Raw genomic sequence first — 21940 nt, 5'->3', positions numbered from 1 at the left:
ATTCTGTCAGTTATACTGCATGATGAAGACAGAGCAAAATAAAACGCAGTGCGGCACGCAATCTTATTTCCTTGGAAAGAAGTGAGACAGACCAAGATGATGATAGAAAGTTTATTTCTTTCAAACACGATCAGCTGTTGTTTAATTTCTTCTTTTTCAAAAGCTCCGATTTGGGTGGTTTGTTTAGGAAAGATGCCAAGAAATCATAGCTGCTATAGTGAAGCGGGACCAAACTGGACATGGGCTTCGCTGTGGTTCTGCCCCCCGTCAAGCTGCTTCTTTTCCCAAACACCGTTTCTGTGGTGAGACTGTCAGCGTCTGAAAAAGAAATGGATTAACAACTTGACACTTTTGAGTGACACCCAAGATTGGAGACAAAGTTAGGGGAGATGGAGAAGGAGGCAGGTAATGGGAGAAAAATTCAAGTAGGTGGAGTCTGACCTGTTGTGGTGGCTGGAGTCGATGTCACAGAGACGGTCGTCTCATCCAGCTGGCTGGTCACCGAGGGCTCCGTGTCCTGGGTTTTCACAGGGTCTCTGAAGAACTGTGGGTCCCAACTGAGGGGCTTACTGCGGACAGATGGACTCGTGTTCTCCGAGTCCTGATGCAGTGAGGACCCAGATGTCATGTCTGTGGAGGTGTGGCAGTGTTTAGGGGAGCGAGACCAGTCTGAGAGGAAGAGGAAAAGTGTTCTGCATCAATCTTGGAGAAGCTCAAAGCTGCAGTGACTACAGGAGGGAATGATTTGATGCCATGGAGTCCAGGCTTGGAGAGGTCAGCATGGGTTTGGCTTCATGCTGAGAGCAAGAGATCTGAGCAGCAGCAAGAGTGGCAGGGAGGCTTCACAGCACAGCATTGTTTGTTGAGAGAGCAAGCCAGAGAGGAGAGTGCTGGACCAAGAAAGTCGGCGACGGAAGAAGAGGAAGAAGACCAGCGAGGTTCATGGTGACATGAGGGTGAGACTGGAGGAGGATCGAGACGGGTTACGAGCATCGAGTCTGACCTGATGTGGTGGTGGGAGGGAATATCACAGAGTCAGGTGACTCATCCAGCTGGGCAGTCATCACACCGTCTTCGTAGAACAGCGGGTCTAAGCTGAAGGGTTGACCGAAGGAGTTCAGCGACGTGTTGGCCGAGTTGTTATGCAGCGACAACCAGAACTGAAACACCAAGCAGATGCGTTGAATCAGTCCTGAGGTCAAAAGTTCACCTGAAGATACCAAGGTTTCCAAACTCACTGGCATGGTGACATTCATGTCGGCAGCCATGTCAGCATTCAGTTCAGGATTGGGATTCCTATTGGGCCTGAAGATTCGAGTGCCGTCCTCCTCACAGAGGCTCCTCAGCAGATTTCTCTCAACCGCTGGAATGAGTTCAATGTGAATCTTTGTAGGAAAGGAAAAGAAGAACACGGACACAGACCTGGAAGTCGAACGAATCTGCCAATGAAGAAAGTGTGGTAAAAGTTGGGGTCCGAGGCCAGGAATCTCATCTCGTCTCTGAAGTTGTCGTCGTCCTCCAATTCGATTCCAATGGTGAAAACCTCCACGTCGTACTCCTGGAGTTGCTCGACCGCAGTTGAAAGTTGCACCGGGTCATTGAAGTGGCTGATGCTGGCCGTGATGATGACGGCCACCATCTCCACTCCCTCGCGAGCATCCTGGAACGTGGTGAAGGCTTGCTCGATGGCCGTGGCCGTGTAGGGGTCCCCGCCGACACGGGATAAGGAATCCACTTCGGCCTTCCTCTGTTCCGTGGTCAGGTCTTCAGTCAAGGTAATCACAACTGTGGCCGTGTCCCCATAGTTGATCAGTCCTATCCTGGTGAGCTCCGGGCTCACAGACGCTCGGTCGAAGACACGTTTCAAAAACGTCTTGACGTGAGCCAGGTCCTGGGACGTGGTGCTGGACGAGGTGTCGACCACAAAGACCAGCTCTAGGGGGGTTTCACGACAGGCCAGTCCACAGGCTGAGACCAGAGAGGAGGCATCAGTGGCGGCTGGATGGCAACACCGGCGGCACCGGGACACTTACGACAGACGAGTTTCAGCTTTGCAACAATGGCCGCGTCGATTTCCTCAGTCTGAGGAAGAGAAGAATTTGATGACTAACCAGCCAAATAATCACGTGATCAGAGGGAACCTTCAACGTACCGTGAGTCCAGGGTCGCCTTTCTCACCCTGAAAACGGAAGAAGATCCATCACATTTGAAATGTTTTTCTGCAACACCCCTCAAGCTGTAGACTCCAGTTTTCAGGGCTCTGCTCATTTTCTGATTAACGTTACGACAAAAGCCAAATCTCACAGGCAGAAGAACAGAGCCTTGTGGAGCACCACAGTCAACCATGACAGAATGGAGACACTTAATACCAAGATGAGCGTGAGTAGCTTCTGCTGGACAAGCCGAGTCCCTCAGTAGCCCGACCTGCTCTGTGGACCTTCATTACATTTCACAAGGACAGAGGAGAGACTTCAGATCCCAGGAATAGAGCTACAGTTTGGACTATAAAAGGCACTAGGGCAGCGTATTAGGATACACCTACCATACTAGGTGTCCATAATATTCTGAATGTAATGAGTCGTCAATACACAAAGGCAGAGCCCTGGGAAACAAGGAGACTAGTGACGTGGAGCAGGCAGAGGCTCAGAGTGGATAAGCCAATAGCGAAGCCCGTAAGAGGGCTCACCTATTTATACAACTAAAGTTACATTCAGGTGACTACCGTTTTGCTATTGAGGTGGAAAGGACACTTACCGGTGGCCCCGTTTCACCCGGTTCCCCCGGATCCCCCTGCAGAGAAAACATGGTCACTTATGTCCCCTCAGCAAATGGACCTGATGCTACTGTGACTCGACACTTGATGGGAGACTTCACTTCTTCACATGAAGCAAAAATCTGCCTGACATTTGCTCATCTCCACATTTCTCTGCTCTTCTGACATAAACACCTAAGCCACACACACACACACTCTCCAGAGTCCCCCTTGTATCCTCTGTCGCCCTGGAGATAAATCAATGTTATATCAGATGCTGCTGGACAAGCCGAGTCCCTCAGTAGCCCGACCTGCTCCGTGGACCTTCATTACATTTCACAAGGACAGAGGAGAGACTTCAGATCCCAGGAATAGAGATACAGTCTGGACTAGAAAGGCACTAGGGCAGCGTAGACCTCCGCCAAAACTCACTTCCAGTTTCTGTTTTTTTTCCTTTTCCCCATATTAGGTGTCCATACTATTCAGAATGCAACGAGTCAACAATAGACAAAGGCAGACCCCTGGGAAACAAGGAGACGAGTGACGTGGAGCAGGCAGAGGTGGAGGCTCGGAGTGGATAAGCCAATAGCGAAGCCCGTAAGAGGGCTCACCAATTTAGACAACTAAAGTTACATTCAGGTGACTACCGTTTTGCTATTGAGGTGGAAATGAGGACACTTACCGGTGACCCCGTTTCACCAGGTTCCCCCGGATCCCCCTGCAGAGAAAACATGGTCACTTATGGCCCCTCAGCAAATGGACCTGATGCTACTGTGACTCGACACTTGATGGGAGACTTCACTACTTCACATGAAGCAATAATCTGCCTGACATTTGCTCATCTCCACATTTCTCTGCTCTTCTTACATAAACACCTAAGACACACACACACTCTCTCCAGGGTCCCCCTTGTATCCTCTGTCGCCCTGGAGATAAATCAATGTTATATCAGATGCTGCTGGACAAGCCGAGTCCCTCAGTAGCCCGACCTGCTCAGAGAACCTTCATTACATTTCACAAGGACAGAGGAGAGACTTCAGATCCCAGGAATAGAGATACAGTCTGGACTAGAAAGGCACTAGGGCAGCGTAGACCTCCGCCAAAACTCACTTCCAGTTTTTTTTCATTTTCGCCATACTATTCAGAATGCAACGAGTCATCAATAGACAAAGGCAGAGCCCTGGGAAACAAGGAGACTAGTGACGTGGAGTAGGCAGAGTTGGAGGCTCGGAGTGGATAAGCCAATAGCGAAGCCCGTAAGAGGGCTCACCTATTTATACAACTAAAGTTACATTCAGGTGACTACCGTTTTGCTATTGAGGTGGAAAGGAGGACACTTACCGGTGACCCCGTTTCACCCGGTTCCCCCGGATCCCCCTGCAGAGAAAACATGGTCACTTATGTCCCCTCAGCAAACGGACCTGATGCTACTGTGACTCGACACTTGATGGGAGACTTCACTACTTCACATGAAGCAAAAATCTGCCTGACATTTGCTCATCTCCACATTTCTCTGCTCTTCTTAGATAAACACCTAAGCCACACACACACACATTCTCTCCAGGGTCCCCCTTGTATCCTCTGTCGCCCTGGAGATAAATCAATGTTATATCAGATGCTGCTGGACAAGCCGAGTCCCTCAGTAGCCCGACCTGCTCCGTGGACCTTCATTACATTTCACAAGGACAGAGGAGAGACTTCAGATCCCAGGAATAGAGATACAGTCTGGACGAGAAAGGCACTAGGGCAGCGTAGACCTCCGACACAACTCACTTCCAGTTTCTGTTTTTTTTCATTTTCGCCATATTAGGTGTCCATACTATTCAGAATGCAACGAGTCAACAATAGACAAAGGCAGAGCCCTGGGAAACAAGGAGACTAGTGACGTGGAGCAGGCAGAGGTGGAGGCTCGGAGTGGATAAGCCAATAGCGAAGCCCGTAAGAGGGCTCACCTATTTAGACAACTAAAGTTACATTCAGGTGACTACCGTTTTGCTATTGAGGTGGAAAGGAGGACACTTACCGGTGGCCCCGTTTCACCAGGTTCCCCCGGATCCCCCTGCAGAGAAAACATGGTCACTTATGGCCCCTCAGCAAACGGACCTGATGCTACTGTGACTCGACACTTGATGGGAGACTTCACTACTTCACATGAAGCAAAAATCTGCCAGATATTTGCTCATCTCCACATTTCTCTGCTCTTCTTACATAAACACCTAAGACACACACACTCTCTCCAGGGTCCCCCTTGTATCCTCTGTCTCCCTGGAGATAAATCAATGTTATATCAGATGCTGCTGGACAAGCCGAGTCCCTCAGTAGCCCGACCTGCTCCGTGGACCTTCATTACATTTCACAAGGACAGAGGAGAGACTTCAGATCCCAGGAATAGAGATACAGTCTGGACTAGAAAGGCACTAGGGCAGCGTAGACCTCCGCCAAAACTCACTTCCAGTTTCTGTTTTTTTTCATTTTCGCCATACTATTCAGAATGCAACGAGTCAACAATAGACAAAGGCAGAGCCCTGGGAAACAAGGAGACTAGTGACGTGGAGCAGGCAGAGTTGGAGGCTCGGAGTGGATAAGCCAATAGCGAAGCCCGTAAGAGGGCTCACCAATTTAGACAACTAAAGTTACATTCAGGTGACTACCGTTTTGCTATTGAGGTGGAAAGGAGGACACTTACCGGTGACCCCGTTTCACCAGTTTCACCCGGTTCCCCCGGATCCCCCTGCAGAGAAAACATGGTCACTTATGTCCCCTCAGCAAACGGACCTGATGCTACTGTGACTCGACACTTGATGGGAGACTTCACTACTTCACATGAAGCAAAAATCTGCCTGACATTTGCTCATCTCCACATTTCTCTGCTGTTCTTGCATAAACACCTAAGACACACACACTCTCTCCAGGGTCCCCCTTGTATCCTCTGTCTCCCTGGAGATAAATCAATGTTATATCAGATGCTGCTGGACAAGCCGAGTCCCTCAGTAGCCCGACCTGCTCCGTGGACCTTCATTACATTTCACAAGGACAGAGGAGAGACTTCAGATCCCAGGAATAGAGATAGTCTGGACTAGAAAGGCACTAGGGCAGCGTAGACCTCCGCCAAAACTCACTTCCAGTTTGTTTTTTTTCCTTTTCCCCATATTAGGTGTCCATACTATTCAGAATGCAACGAGTCATCAATAGACAAAGGCAGAGCCCTGGGAAACAAGGAGACTAGTGACGTGGAGCAGGCAGAAGTGGAGGCTCGGAGTGGATAAGCCAATAGCGAAGCCCGTAAGAGGGCTCACCTATTTAGACAGCTAAAGTTACATTCAGGTGACTACCGTTTTGCTATTGAGGTGGAAAGGAGGACACTTACCGGTGACCCCGTTTCACCAGTTTCACCCGGTTCCCCCGGATCCCCCTGCAGAGAAAACATGGTCACTTATGTCCCCTCAGCAAACGGACCTGATGCTACTGTGACTCGACACTTGATGGGAGACTTCACTACTTCACATGAAGCAAAAATCTGCCAGATATTTGCTCATCTCCACATTTCTCTGCTCTTCTTACATAAACACCTAAGACACACACACTCTCTCCAGGGTCCCCCTTGTATCCTCTGTCTCCCTGGAGATAAATCAATGTTATATCAGATGCTGCTGGACAAGCCGAGTCCCTCAGTAGCCCGACCTGCTCCGTGGACCTTCATTACATTTCACAAGGACAGAGGAGAGACTTCAGATCCCAGGAATAGAGATACAGTCTGGACTAGAAAGGCACTAGGGCAGCGTAGACCTCCACCAAAACTCACTTCCAGTTTCTGTTTTTTTTCATTTTCGCCATACTATTCAGAATGCAACGAGTCAACAATAGACAAAGGCAGAGCCCTGGGAAACAAGGAGACTAGTGACGTGGAGCAGGCAGAGGTGGAGGCTCAGAGTGGATAAGCCAATAGCGAAGCCCGTAAGAGGGCTCACCTATTTATACAACTAAAGTTACATTCAGGTGGCTACCGTTTTGCTATTGAGGTGGAAATGAGGACACTTACCGGTGACCCCGTTTCACCAGGTTCCCCCGGTTCCCCCGGTTCCCCCGGATCCCCCTGCAGAGAAAACATGGTCACTTATGTCCCCTCAGCAAATGGACCTGATGCTACTGTGACTCGACACTTGATGGGAGACTTCACTTCTTCACATGAAGCAAAAATCTGCCTGACATTTGCTCATCTCCACATTTCTCTGCTCTTCTTACATAAACACCTAAGACACACACACACTCTCCAGGGTCCCCCTTGTATCCTCTGTCTCCCTGGAGATAAATCAATGTTATATCAGATGCTGCTGGACAAGCCGAGTCCCTCAGTAGCCCGACCTGCTCCGTGGACCTTCATTACATTTCACAAGGACAGAGGAGAGACTTCAGATCCCAGGAATAGAGATACAGTCTGGACTAGAAAGGCACTAGGGCAGCGTAGACCTCCGCCAAAACTCACTTCCAGTTTCTGTTTTTTTTCATTTTCGCCATATTAGGTGTCCATACTATTCAGAATGCAATGAGTCGTCAATAGACAAAGGCAGAGCCCTGGGAAACAAGGAGTATAGTGACGTGGAGCAGGCAGAGTTGGAGGCTCGGAGTGGATAAGCCAATAGCGAAGCCCGTAAGAGGGCTCACCTATTTATACAACTAAAGTTACATTCAGGTGACTACCGTTTTGCTATTGAGGTGGAAATGAGGACACTTACCGGTGACCCCGTTTCACCAGGTTCCCCCGGATCCCCCTGCAGAGAAAACATGGTCACTTATGGCCCCTCAGCAAATGGACCTGATGCTACTGTGACTCGACACTTGATGGGAGACTTCACTTCTTCACATGAAGCAAAAATCTGCCTGACATTTGCTCATCTCCACATTTCTCTGCTCTTCTTACATAAACACCTAAGACACACACACACACACACTCTCCAGGGTCCCCCTTGTATCCTCTGTCGCCCTGGAGATAAATCAATGTTATATCAGATGCTGCTGGACAAGCCGAGTCCCTCAGTAGCCCGACCTGCTCAGAGAACCTTCATTACATTTCACAAGGACAGAGGAGAGACTTCAGATCCCAGGAATAGAGATACAGTCTGGACTAGAAAGGCACTAGGGCAGCGTAGACCTCCGCCAAAACTCACTTCCAGTTTTTTTTCATTTTCGCCATACTACTCAGAATGCAACGAGTCATCAATAGACAAAGGCAGAGCCCTGGGAAACAAGGAGACTAGTGACGTGGAGTAGGCAGAGTTGGAGGCTCGGAGTGGATAAGCCAATAGCGAAGCCCGTAAGAGGGCTCACCTATTTATACAACTAAAGTTACATTCAGGTGACTACCGTTTTGCTATTGAGGTGGAAAGGAGGACACTTACCGGTGACCCCGTTTCACCCGGTTCCCCCGGATCCCCCTGCAGAGAAAACATGGTCACTTATGTCCCCTCAGCAAACGGACCTGATGCTACTGTGACTCGACACTTGATGGGAGACTTCACTACTTCACATGAAGCAAAAATCTGCCTGACATTTGCTCATCTCCACATTTCTCTGCTCTTCTTAGATAAACACCTAAGCCACACACACACACATTCTCTCCAGGGTCCCCCTTGTATCCTCTGTCGCCCTGGAGATAAATCAATGTTATATCAGATGCTGCTGGACAAGCCGAGTCCCTCAGTAGCCCGACCTGCTCCGTGGACCTTCATTACATTTCACAAGGACAGAGGAGAGACTTCAGATCCCAGGAATAGAGATACAGTCTGGACGAGAAAGGCACTAGGGCAGCGTAGACCTCCGACACAACTCACTTCCAGTTTCTGTTTTTTTTCATTTTCGCCATACTATTCAGAATGCAACGAGTCAACAATAGACAAAGGCAGAGCCCTGGGAAACAAGGAGACTAGTGACGTGGAGCAGGCAGAGGTGGAGGCTCGGAGTGGATAAGCCAATAGCGAAGCCCGTAAGAGGGCTCACCTATTTAGACAACTAAAGTTACATTCAGGTGACTACCGTTTTGCTATTGAGGTGGAAAGGAGGACACTTACCGGTGACCCCGTTTCACCAGTTTCACCCGGTTCCCCCGGATCCCCCTGCAGAGAAAACATGGTCACTTATGTCCCCTCAGCAAATGGACCTGATGCTACTGTGACTCGACACTTGATGGGAGACTTCACATGAAGCAAAAATCTGCCTGACATTTGCTCATCTCCACATTTCTCTGCTGTTCTTGCATAAACACCTAAGACACACACACTCTCTCCAGGGTCCCCCTTGTATCCTCTGTCTCCCTGGAGATAAATCAATGTTATATCAGATGCTGCTGGACAAGCCGAGTCCCTCAGTAGCCCGACCTGCTCCGTGGACCTTCATTACATTTCACAAGGACAGAGGAGAGACTTCAGATCCCAGGAATAGAGATACAGTCTGGACTAGAAAGGCACTAGGGCAGCGTAGACCTCCGCCAAAACTCACTTCCAGTTTGTTTTTTTTCCTTTTCCCCATATTAGGTGTCCATACTATTCAGAATGCAACGAGTCATCAATAGACAAAGGCAGAGCCCTGGGAAACAAGGAGACTAGTGACGTGGAGCAGGCAGAAGTGGAGGCTCGGAGTGGATAAGCCAATAGCGAAGCCCGTAAGAGGGCTCACCTATTTAGACAGCTAAAGTTACATTCAGGTGACTACCGTTTTGCTATTGAGGTGGAAAGGAGGACACTTACCGGTGACCCCGTTTCACCAGTTTCACCCGGTTCCCCCGGATCCCCCTGCAGAGAAAACATGGTCACTTATGTCCCCTCAGCAAACGGACCTGATGCTACTGTGACTCGACACTTGATGGGAGACTTCACTACTTCACATGAAGCAATAATCTGCCTGACATTTGCTCATCTCCACATTTCTCTGCTCTTCTTACATAAACACCTAAGACACACACACTCTCTCCAGGGTCCCCCTTGTATCCTCTGTCTCCCTGGAGATAAATCAATGTTATATCAGATGCTGCTGGACAAGCCGAGTCCCTCAGTAGCCCGACCTGCTCCGTGGACCTTCATTACATTTCACAAGGACAGAGGAGAGACTTCAGATCCCAGGAATAGAGATACAGTCTGGACGAGAAAGGCACTAGGGCAGCGTAGACCTCCGCCAAAACTCACTTCCAGTTTCTATTTTTTTTCAATTTCGCCATACTATTCAGAATGCAACGAGTCAACAATAGACAAAGGCAGAGCCCTGGGAAACAAGGAGACTAGTGACGTGGAGCAGGCAGAGGTGGAGGCTCGGAGTGGATAAGCCAATAGCGAAGCCCGTAAGAGGGCTCACCTATTTATACAACTAAAGTTACATTCAGGTGACTACCGTTTTGCTATTGAGGTGGAAAGGAGGACACTTACCGGTGACCCCGTTTCACCCGGTTCCCCCGGATCCCCCTGCAGAGAAAACATGGTCACTTATGGCCCCTCAGCAAATGGACCTGATGCTACTGTGACTCGACACTTGATGGGAGACTTCACTTCTTCACATGAAGCAAAAATCTGCCTGACATTTGCTCATCTTCACATTTCTCTGCTCTTCTTACATAAACACCTAAGCCACACACACACACACTCTCTCCAGAGTCCCCCTTGTATCCTCTGTCGCCCTGGAGATAAATCAATGTTATATCAGATGCTGCTGGACAAGCCGAGTCCCTCAGAAGCCCGACCTGCTCCGTGGACCTTCATTACATTTCACAAGGACAGAGGAGAGACTTCAGATCCCAGGAATAGAGATACAGTCTGGACTAGAAAGGCACTAGGGCAGCGTAGACCTCCGCCAAAACTCACTTCCAGTTTCTGTTTTTTTTCATTTTCGCCATATTAGGTGTCCATACTATTCAGAATGCAACGAGTCAACAATAGACAAAGGCAGAGCCCTGGGAAACAAGGAGACTAGTGACGTGGAGCAGGCAGAGGTGGAGGCTCGGAGTGGATAAGCCAATAGCGAAGCCCGTAAGAGGGCTCACCTATTTATACAACTAAAGTTACATTCAGGTGACTACCGTTTTGCTATTGAGGTGGAAAGGAGGACACTTACCGGTGACCCCGTTTCACCAGTTTCACCCGGTTCCCCCGGATCCCCCTGCAGAGAAAACATGGTCAGTTATGTCCCCTCAGCAAACGGACCTGATGCTACTGTGACTCGACACTTGATGGGAGACTTCACTTCTTCACATGAAGCAAAAATCTGCCTGACATTTGCTCATCTCCACATTTCTCTGCTCTTCTTACATAAACACCTAAGACACACACACACACTCTCCAGGGTCCCCCTTGTATCCTCTGTCGCCCTGGAGATAAATCAATGTTATATCAGATGCTGCTGGACAAGCCGAGTCCCTCAGTAGCCCGACCTGCTCAGAGAACCTTCATTACATTTCACAAGGACAGAGGAGAGACTTCAGATCCCAGGAATAGAGATACAGTCTGGACTAGAAAGGCACTAGGGCAGCGTAGACCTCCGCCAAAACTCACTTCCAGTTTGTTTTTTTTCATTTTCGCCATACTATTCAGAATGCAACGAGTCATCAATAGACAAAGGCAGAGCCCTGGGAAACAAGGAGACTAGTGACGTGGAGCAGGCAGAAGTGGAGGCTCGGAGTGGATAAGCCAATAGCGAAGCCCGTAAGAGGGCTCACCTATTTATACAGCTAAAGTTACATTCAGGTGACTACCGTTTTGCTATTAAGGTGGAAAGGAGGACACTTACCGGTGACCCCGTTTCACCCGGTTCCCCCGGATCCCCCTGCAGAGAAAACATGGTGACTTATGGCCCCTCAGCAAATGGACCTGATGCTACTGTGACTTGACACTTGATGGGAGACTTCACTACTTCACATGAAGCAATAATCTGCCTGACATTTGCTCATCTCCACATTTCTCTGCTCTTCTTACATAAACACCTAAGACACACACACACACACACACTCTCCAGGGTCCCCCTTGTATCCTCTGTCGCCCTGGAGATAAATCAATGTTATATCAGATGCTGCTGGACAAGCCGAGTCCCTCAGTAGCCCGACCTGCTCAGAGAACCTTCATTACATTTCACAAGGACAGAGGAGAGACTTCAGATCCCAGGAATAGAGATAGAGTCTGGACTAGAAAGGCACTAGGGCAGCGTAGACCTCCGCCAAAACTCACTTCCAGTTTCTGTTTTTTTTCCTTTTCCCCATATTAGGTGTCCATACTATTCAGAATGCAACGAGTCATCAATAGACAAAGGCAGAGCCCTGGGAAACAAGGAGACTAGTGACGTGGAGCAGGCAGAGTTGGAGGCTCGGAGTGGATAAGCCAATAGCGAAGCCCGTAAGAGGGCTCACCTATTTAGACAGCTAAAGTTACATTCAGGTGACTACCGTTTTGCTATTGAGGTGGAAATGAGGACACTTACCGGTGACCCCGTTTCACCAGTTTCACCCGGTTCCCCCGGATCCCCCTGCAGAGAAAACATGGTCACTTATGTCCCCTCAGCAAACGGACCTGATGCTACTGTGACTCGACACTTGATGGGAGACTTCACTACTTCACATGAAGCAAAAATCTGCCAGATATTTGCTCATCTCCACATTTCTCTGCTCTTCTTACATAAACACCTAAGACACACACACTCTCTCCAGGGTCCCCCTTGTATCCTCTGTCTCCCTGGAGATAAATCAATGTTATATCAGATGCTGCTGGACAAGCCGAGTCCCTCAGTAGCCCGACCTGCTCCGTGGACCTTCATTACATTTCACAAGGACAGAGGAGAGACTTCAGATCCCAGGAATAGAGATACAGTCTGGACTAGAAAGGCACTAGGGCAGCGTAGACCTCCGCCAAAACTCACTTCCAGTTTCTGGTTTTTTTCCTTTTCCCCATATTAGGTGTCCATACTATTCAGAATGCAATGAGTCGTCAATAGACAAAGGCAGAGCCCTGGGAAACAAGGAGTATAGTGACGTGGAGCAGGCAGAGTTGGAGGCTCGGAGTGGATAAGCCAATAGCGAAGCCCGTAAGAGGGCTCACCTATTTATACAACTAAAGTTACATTCAGGTGACTACCGTTTTGCTATTGAGGTGGAAAGGAGGACACTTACCGGTGACCCCGTTTCACCAGTTTCACCCTGTTCCCCCGGATCCCCCTGCAGAGAAAACATGGTCACTTATGGCCCCTCAGCAAACGGACCTGATGCTACTGTGACTCGACACTTGATGGGAGACTTCACTTCTTCACATGAAGCAAAAATCTGCCTGACATTTGCTCATCTCCACATTTCTCTGCTCTTCTTACATAAACACCTAAGACACACACACACACACTCTCCAGAGTCCCCCTTGTATCCTCTGTCGGCCTGGAGATAAATCAATGTTATATCAGATGCTGCTGGACAAGCCGAGTCCCTCAGTAGCCCGACCTGCTCAGAGAACCTTCATTACATTTCACAAGGACAGAGGAGAGACTTCAGATCCCAGGAATAGAGATACAGTCTGGACTAGAAAGGCACTAGGGCAGCGTAGACCTCCGCCAAAACTCACTTCCAGTTTCTGTTTTTTTTCATTTTCCCCATATTAGGTGTCCATACTATTCAGAATGCAACGAGTCATCAATAGACAAAGGCAGAGCCCTGGGAAACAAGGAGACTAGTGACGTGGAGCAGGCAGAAGTGGAGGCTCGGAGTGGATAAGCCAATAGCGAAGCCCGTAAGAGGGCTCACCTATTTAGACAGCTAAAGTTACATTCAGGTGACTACCGTTTTGCTATTGAGGTGGAAATGAGGACACTTACCGGTGACCCCGTTTCACCAGGTTCCCCCGGTTCCCCCGGATCCCCCTGCAGAGAAAACATGGTCACTTATGGCCCCTCAGCAAACGGACCTGATGCTACTGTGACTCGACACTTGATGGGAGACTTCACTACTTCACATGAAGCAAAAATCTGCCTGACATTTGCTCATCTCCACATTTCTCTGCTCTTCTTACATAAACACCTAAGCCACACACACACACACACACTCTCCAGGGTCCCCCTTGTATCCTCTGTCGCCCTGGAGATAAATCAATGTTATATCAGATGCTGCTGGACAAGCCGAGTCCCTCAGTAGCCCGACCTGCTCCGTGGACCTTCATTACATTTCACAAGGACAGAGGAGAGACTTCAGATCTCAGGAATAGAGATAGAGTCTGGACTAGAAAGGCACTAGGGCAGCGTAGACCTCCGCCAAAACTCACTTCCAGTTTCTGTTTTTTTTTCATTTTCGCCATATTAGGTGTCCATACTATTCAGAATGCAACGAGTCAACAATAGACAAAGGCAGAGCCCTGGGAAACAAGGAGACTAGTGACGTGGAGCAGGCAGAGGTGGAGGCTCGGAGTGGATAAGCCAATAGCGAAGCCCGTAAGAGGGCTCACCTATTTATACAACTAAAGTTACATTCAGGTGACTACCGTTTTGCTATTGAGGTGGAAATGAGGACACTTACCGGTGACCCCGTTTCACCAGTTTCACCCGGTTCCCCCGGATCCCCCTGCAGAGAAAACATGGTCAGTTATGTCCCCTCAGCAAACGGACCTGATGCTACTGTGACTCGACACTTGATGGGAGACTTCACTTCTTCACATGAAGCAAAAATCTGCCTGACATTTGCTCATCTCCACATTTCTCTGCTCTTCTTACATAAACACCTAAGACACACACACACACACTCTCCAGAGTCCCCCTTGTATCCTCTGTCGCCCTGGAGATAAATCAATGTTATATCAGATGCTGCTGGACAAGCCGAGTCCCTCAGTAGCCCGACCTGCTCCGTGGACCTTCATTACATTTCACAAGGACAGAGGAGAGACTTCAGATCCCAGGAATAGAGATACAGTCTGGACGAGAAAGGCACTAGGGCAGCGTAGACCTCCGACACAACTCACTTCCAGTTTCTGTTTTTTTTCATTTTCGCCATACTATTCAGAATGCAACGAGTCAACAATAGACAAAGGCAGAGCCCTGGGAAACAAGGAGACTAGTGACGTGGAGCAGGCAGAGGTGGAGGCTCGGAGTGGATAAGCCAATAGCGAAGCCCGTAAGAGGGCTCACCTATTTAGACAACTAAAGTTACATTCAGGTGACTACCGTTTTGCTATTGAGGTGGAAAGGAGGACACTTACCGGTGACCCCGTTTCACCAGTTTCACCCGGTTCCCCCGGATCCCCCTGCAGAGAAAACATGGTCACTTATGTCCCCTCAGCAAATGGACCTGATGCTACTGTGACTCGACACTTGATGGGAGACTTCACTTCTTCACATGAAGCAAAAATCTGCCTGACATTTGCTCATCTCCACATTTCTCTGCTCTTCTTACATAAACACCTAAGACACACACACTCTCCAGGGTCCCCCTTGTATCCTCTGTCTCCCTGGAGATAAATCAATGTTATATCAGATGCTGCTGGACAAGCCGAGTCCCTCAGTAGCCCGACCTGCTCCGTGGACCTTCATTACATTTCACAAGGACAGAGGAGAGACTTCAGATCCCAGGAATAGAGATACAGTCTGGACTAGAAAGGCACTAGGGCAGCGTAGACCTCCGCCAAAACTCACTTCCAGTTTGTTTTTTTTCATTTTCGCCATACTATTCAGAATGCAACGAGTCATCAATAGACAAAGGCAGAGCCCTGGGAAACAAGGAGACTAGTGACGTGGAGCAGGCAGAAGTGGAGGCTCGGAGTGGATAAGCCAATAGCGAAGCCCGTAAGAGGGCTCACCTATTTATACAGCTAAAGTTACATTCAGGTGACTACCGTTTTGCTATTGAGGTGGAAAGGAGGACACTTACCGGTGACCCCGTTTCACCCGGTTCCCCCGGATCCCCCTGCAGAGAAAACATGGTGACTTATGGCCCCTCAGCAAATGGACCTGATGCTACTGTGACTTGACACTTGATGGGAGACTTCACTACTTCACATGAAGCAATAATCTGCCTGACATTTGCTCATCTCCACATTTCTCTGCTCTTCTTACATAAACACCTAAGACACACACACACACACTCTCCAGGGTCCCCCTTGTATCCTCTGTCGCCCTGGAGATAAATCAATGTTATATCAGATGCTGCTGGACAAGCCGAGTCCCTCAGTAGCCCGACCTGCTCAGAGAACCTTCATTACATTTCACAAGGACAGAGGAGAGACTTCAGATCCCAGGAATAGAGATACAGTCTGGACTAGAAAGGCACTAGGGCAGCGTAGACCTCCGCCAAAACTCACTTCCAGTTTGTTTTTTTTCCTTTTCCCCATATTAGGTGTCCATACTATTCAGAATGCAATGAGTCGTCAATAGACAAAGGCAGAGCCCTGGGAAACAAGGAGTATAGTGACGTGGAGCAGGCAGAGTTGGAGGCTCGGAGTGGATAAGCCAATAGCGAAGCCCGTAAGAGGGCTCACCTATTTATACAACTAAAGTTACATTCAGGTGACTACCGTTTTGCTATTGAGGTGGAAAGGAGGACACTTACCGGTGACCCTGTTTCACCAGTTTCACCCGGTTCCCCCGGATCCCCCTGCAGAGAAAACATGGTCACTTATGGCCCCTCAGCAAACGGACCTGATGCTACTGTGACTCGACACTTGATGGGAGACTTCACTACTTCACATGAAGCAAAAATCTGCCTGACATTTGCTCATCTCCACATTTCTCTGCTCTTCTTACATAAACACCTAAGCCACACACACACACACACACACACTCTCCAGGGTCCCCCTTGTATCCTCTGTCGCCCTGGAGATAAATCAATGTTATATCAGATGCTGCTGGACAAGCCGAGTCCCTCAGTAGCCCGACCTGCTCCGTGGACCTTCATTACATTTCACAAGGACAGAGGAGAGACTTCAGATCCCAGGAATAGAGATACAGTCTGGACTAGAAAGGCACTAGGGCAGCGTAGACCTCCGCCAAAACTCACTTCCAGTTTCTGTTTTTTTTCATTTTCCCCATATTAGGTGTCCATACTATTCAGAATGCAACGAGTCATCAATAGACAAAGGCAGAGCCCTGGGAAACAAGGAGACTAGTGACGTGGAGCAGGCAGAGTTGGAGGCTCGGAGTGGATAAGCCAATAGCGAAGCCCGTAAGAGGGCTCACCTATTTAGACAGCTAAAGTTACATTCAGGTGACTACCGTTTTGCTATTGAGGTGGAAAGGAGGACACTTACCGGTGACCCCGTTTCACCAGGTTCCCCCGGATCCCCCTGCAGAGAAAACATGGTCACTTATGGCCCCTCAGCAAACGGACCTGATGCTACTGTGACTCGACACTTGATGGGAGACTTCACTTCTTCACATGAAGCAAAAATCTGCCTGACATTTGCTCATCTCCACATTTCTCTGCTCTTCTTACATAAACACCTAAGACACACACACACACTCTCCAGGGTCCCCCTTGTATCCTCTGTCTCCCTGGAGATAAATCAATGTTATATCAGATGCTGCTGGACAAGCCGAGTCCCTCAGTAGCCCGACCTGCTCAGAGAACCTTCATTACATTTCACAAGGACAGAGGAGAGACTTCAGATCCCAGGAATAGAGATACAGTCTGGACTAGAAAGGCACTAGGGCAGCGTAGACCTCCGCCAAAACTCACTTCCAGTTTCTGTTTTTTTTCATTTTCGGCATATTAGGTGTCCATACTATTCAGAATGCAACGAGTCAACAATAGACAAAGGCAGAGCCCTGGGAAACAAGGAGACTAGTGACGTGGAGCAGGCAGAGTTGGAGGCTCGGAGTGGATAAGCCAATAGCGAAGCCCGTAAGAGGGCTCACCTATTTAGACAGCTAAAGTTACATTCAGGTGACTACCGTTTTGCTATTGAGGTGGAAAGGAGGACACTTACCGGTGACCCCGTTTCACCAGTTTCACCCGGTTCCCCCGGATCCCCCTGCAGAGAAAACATGGTCAGTTATGTCCCCTCAGCAAACGGACCTGATGCTACTGTGACTCGACACTTGATGGGAGACTTCACTTCTTCACATGAAGCAAAAATCTGCCTGACATTTGCTCATCTCCACATTTCTCTGCTCTTCTTACATAAACACCTAAGACACACACACACACACTCTCCAGAGTCCCCCTTGTATCCTCTGTCGCCCTGGAGATAAATCAATGTTATATCAGATGCTGCTGGACAAGCTGAGTCCCTCAGTAGCCCGACCTGCTCAGAGAACCTTCATTACATTTCACAAGGACAGAGGAGAGACTTCAGATCCCAGGAATAGAGATACAGTCTGGACGAGAAAGGCACTAGGGCAGCGTAGACCTCCGCCAAAACTCACTTCCAGTTTCTGTTTTTTTTCATTTTCGCCATACTATTCAGAATGCAACGAGTCAACAATAGACAAAGGCAGAGCCCTGGGAAACAAGGAGACTAGTGACGTGGAGCAGGCAGAGGTGGAGGCTCGGAGTGGATAAGCCAATAGCGAAGCCCGTAAGAGGGCTCACCTATTTATACAACTAAAGTTACATTCAGGTGACTACCGTTTTGCTATTGAGGTGGAAAGGAGGACACTTACCGGTGACCCCGTTTCACCCGGTTCCCCCGGATCCCCCTGCAAAGAAAACATGGTCACTTATGGCCCCTCAGCAAATGGACCTGATGCTACTGTGACTCGACACTTGATGGGAGACTTCACTACTTCACATGAAGCAATAATCTGCCTGACATTTGCTCATCTCCACATTTCTCTGCTCTTCTTACATAAACACCTAAGACACACCACTCTCTCCAGGGTCCCCCTTGTATCCTCTGTCGGCCTGGAGATAAATCAATGTTATATCAGATGCTGCTGGACAAGCCGAGTCCCTCAGTAGCCCGACCTGCTCAGAGAACCTTCATTACATTTCACAAGGACAGAGGAGAGACTTCAGATCCCAGGAATAGAGATACAGTCTGGACTAGAAAGGCACTAGGGCAGCGTAGACCTCCGCCAAAACTCACTTCCAGTTTGTTTTTTTTTCATTTTCCCCATATTAGGTGTCCATACTATTCAGAATGCAACGAGTCATCAATAGACAAAGGCAGAGCCCTGGGAAACAAGGAGACTAGTGACGTGGAGCAGGCAGAAGTGGAGGCTCGGAGTGGATAAGCCAATAGCGAAGCCCGTAAGAGGGCTCACCTATTTAGACAGCTAAAGTTACATTCAGGTGACTACCGTTTTGCTATTGAGGTGGAAATGAGGACACTTACCGGTGACCCCGTTTCACCAGGTTCCCCCGGTTCCCCCGGATCCCCCTGCAGAGAAAACATGGTCACTTATGTCCCCTCAGCAAACGGACCTGATGCTACTGTGACTCGACACTTGATGGGAGACTTCACTACTTCACATGAAGCAAAAATCTGCCTGACATTTGCTCATCTCCACATTTCTCTGCTCTACTTACATAAACACCTAAGACACACACACACACACACTCTCCAGAGTCCCCCTTGTATCCTCTGTCGCCCTGGAGATAAATCAATGTTATATCAGATGCTGCTGGACAAGCTGAGTCCCTCAGTAGCCCGACCTGCTCAGAGAACCTTCATTACATTTCACAAGGACAGAGGAGAGACTTCAGATCCCAGGAATAGAGATAGAGTCTGGACTAGAAAGGCACTAGGGCAGCGTAGACCTCCGCCAAAACTCACTTCCAGTTTCTGTTTTTTTTCCTTTTCCCCATATTAGGTGTCCATACTATTCAGAATGCAACGAGTCATCAATAGACAAAGGCAGAGCCCTGGGAAACAAGGAGACTAGTGACGTGGAGCAGGCAGAGTTGGAGGCTCGGAGTGGATAAGCCAATAGCGAAGCCCGTAAGAGGGCTCACCTATTTAGACAGCTAAAGTTACATTCAGGTGACTACCGTTTTGCTATTGAGGTGGAAATGAGGACACTTACCGGTGAGCCCGTTTCACCCGGTTCCCCCGGTTCCCCCGGATCCCCCTGCAGAGAAAACATGGTCACTTATGTCCCCTCAGCAAACGGACCTGATGCTACTGTGACTCGACACTTGATGGGAGACTTCACTTCTTCACATGAAGCAAAAATCTGCCTGACATTTGCTCATCTCCACATTTCTCTGCTCTTCTTACATAAACACCTAAGCCACACACACACACTCTCCAGGGTCCCCCTTGTATCCTCTGTCTCCCTGGAGATAAATCAATGTTATATCAGATGCTGCTGGACAAGCCGAGTCCCTCAGTAGCCCGACCTGCTCCGTGGACCTTCATTACATTTCACAAGGACAGAGGAGAGACTTCAGATCCCAGGAATAGAGATACAGTCTGGACTAGAAAGGCACTAGGGCAGCGTAGACCTCCGCCAAAACTCACTTCCAGTTTCTGGTTTTTTTCATTTTCGCCATACTATTCAGAATGCAACGAGTCAACAATAGACAAAGGCAGAGCCCTGGGAAACAAGGAGACTAGTGACGTGGAGCAGGCAGAGTTGGAGGCTCGGAGTGGATAAGCCAATAGCGAAGCCCGTAGGAGGGCTCACCTATTTATACAACTAAAGTTACATTCAGGTGACTACCGTTTTGCTATTGAGGTGGAAATGAGGACACTTACCGGCGTCCCGTCTATCCCCCGTGGCCCCTGCACAGAAAACATGGTCACTTATGTCCCCTCAGCAAATGGACCTGATGCAACTGTGACTCGACACCTGATGGGAGACTTCACTACTTCACATGAAGCAAAAATCTGACCTCCGCCAAAACTCATCCATTCAGGTTTTTTTTTTGAGCCATAATAGGTGTCCATAATATACAGAATGTAATGAGTCTTCAATAGACAAAGGCAGAGCCCTGGGAAACAAGTGACGTGGAGCAGGCAGAAGTGGAGGCTCGGAGTGGATAAGCTAATAGCGAAGCCCGTAAGAGGGCTCACCTATTTAGACAACTAAAGTTACATTCAGGTGACTACCGTTTTGCGATTGAGGTGGAAAGGAGGACACTTACCGGCGTCCCGTCTATCCCCCGTGGCCCCTGCAGAGAAAACATGGTCACTTATGTGCCTTCAGCAAATGGACCTGATGCTACGGACTCGACACTTGATGGGAGACTTTACTTTTCAAGAAGCAAAAATCTGCCTGACATTTGCTCATCTCCACATTTCTCTGCTCTTCTTACATAAACACGTGAGCTACACACAAACCGAATCCCCAGTGTCCCCCTTGCAGGTCTCTGTGATATCGCATCAAAATTTAGCTCCAGCATTGGGGACTTGAATTTATGCCACTCACCAACGATCCCTTCAACCCAGGAGGTCCCCTGTAGACTGGATATGGGGTCTGCAATGAACACAGCAGTGAGGCGAGAGCATTACCTTGAGATCGCAGCTGGGCATCGACAACTCACCGTACTGTCTGAAGAGCGAACTTGGGGACACTGAGCAGAGAAAAGCAGCTGTCAACAGAACATCAAACCTAAAAAGGTCTTCGAGGGTAACGTACCGGTTCAGCCAAGACCACCATCTGAGACAGGAGAAATGAGGCGTTTACAGGCTTGGAAGGGTTCCATCATGTGTCTTCACCCACTCACCATCTCCTTGAGCACCTTCTGGCTCAACTGATCATCCTGAAGATTGTGGACGAAGCGATTAGGCGGCGCACTGGCGGCCGCCAGCAGTGTGTTGGCCATCGGCCCAAGTTGGGCGACGTTCGTCAGACCAACGATGAAGAGCTTGATGCCGCGGCGTTTGGCCTCTGACGCGACGGTGGCCAGATTTGGGCTGGAAGGGAGTCTGTTTATCATGAAAACGATGACCCTGCTGCTGTCCTCGGGCGCCTGCCGGAGCAGCATCAGAGTGGCCTCTTTCACCGAGATGGTGTGGACAGCAGGGTGACGCACGCTTTGCATGACAGTGACCCGACTCTTGAACGACTCCAGGTCTGTCCAGTCAGAGAGCCGAAGCCGGTAGTTCAGCGGGCTGCCGTACTGGATCAGTGCCATACGCACGGTGACCGCGACAGGGAGCTGCTGCGTGGTCAGTCTGGTGCTCAGGCTCAACACGAAACTCTTCTGCGCCTCAAACAGAGACCTTCTTACATCAAATGTGCCATCCAGGATGAAGACCACATGGAGAGAGCACGCTTGACCTGTCAGAGAAGAACTCATGCTGCACCACT

General features: G+C 49.1%; 1 protein-coding gene and 1 long non-coding RNA gene across 2 annotated transcripts; both read right to left on the bottom strand.

The window, feature by feature from the left end:
• Positions 1 to 130: 130 nt before the first annotated feature.
• Positions 131 to 21159, bottom strand: LOC128746659 (collagen alpha-1(XXVIII) chain-like). The gene is made up of 37 exons (XM_053843863.1): positions 21139 to 21159; positions 20772 to 20798; positions 20383 to 20409; positions 19930 to 19961; positions 19709 to 19753; positions 19018 to 19062; positions 18344 to 18379; positions 17668 to 17712; positions 16990 to 17025; positions 16293 to 16337; positions 15615 to 15650; positions 14947 to 14991; positions 14271 to 14315; positions 13577 to 13621; positions 12888 to 12932; positions 12203 to 12247; positions 11519 to 11554; positions 10847 to 10891; positions 10165 to 10200; positions 9493 to 9537; positions 8818 to 8862; positions 8149 to 8184; positions 7486 to 7521; positions 6792 to 6845; positions 6120 to 6164; positions 5439 to 5483; positions 4776 to 4811; positions 4094 to 4129; positions 3435 to 3470; positions 2772 to 2790; positions 2153 to 2179; positions 2034 to 2082; positions 1423 to 1968; positions 1239 to 1363; positions 1004 to 1160; positions 442 to 630; positions 131 to 318 (listed from the first exon to the last, which is right to left on the bottom strand). Exons 1-37 carry the CDS (start codon positions 21157 to 21159, stop codon positions 131 to 133), a joined length of 2451 nt encoding a protein of 816 aa, XP_053699838.1.
• An 11-nt stretch (positions 21160 to 21170) lies between these two features.
• LOC128771527 (uncharacterized) lies at positions 21171 to 21471 on the bottom strand. The gene is made up of 3 exons (XR_008416648.1): positions 21354 to 21471; positions 21266 to 21286; positions 21171 to 21200 (listed from the first exon to the last, which is right to left on the bottom strand). It is a non-coding gene; the product is annotated as an uncharacterized LOC128771527 (long non-coding RNA).
• Positions 21472 to 21940: the final 469 nt, after the last annotated feature.

Source organism: Synchiropus splendidus, chromosome 15 (genome assembly GCF_027744825.2).
Source record: "Synchiropus splendidus isolate RoL2022-P1 chromosome 15, RoL_Sspl_1.0, whole genome shotgun sequence".
NCBI classification, from domain to species: domain Eukaryota; kingdom Metazoa; phylum Chordata; class Actinopteri; order Syngnathiformes; family Callionymidae; genus Synchiropus; species Synchiropus splendidus.
This window is presented reverse-complemented; position numbering and strand designations above follow the sequence as displayed.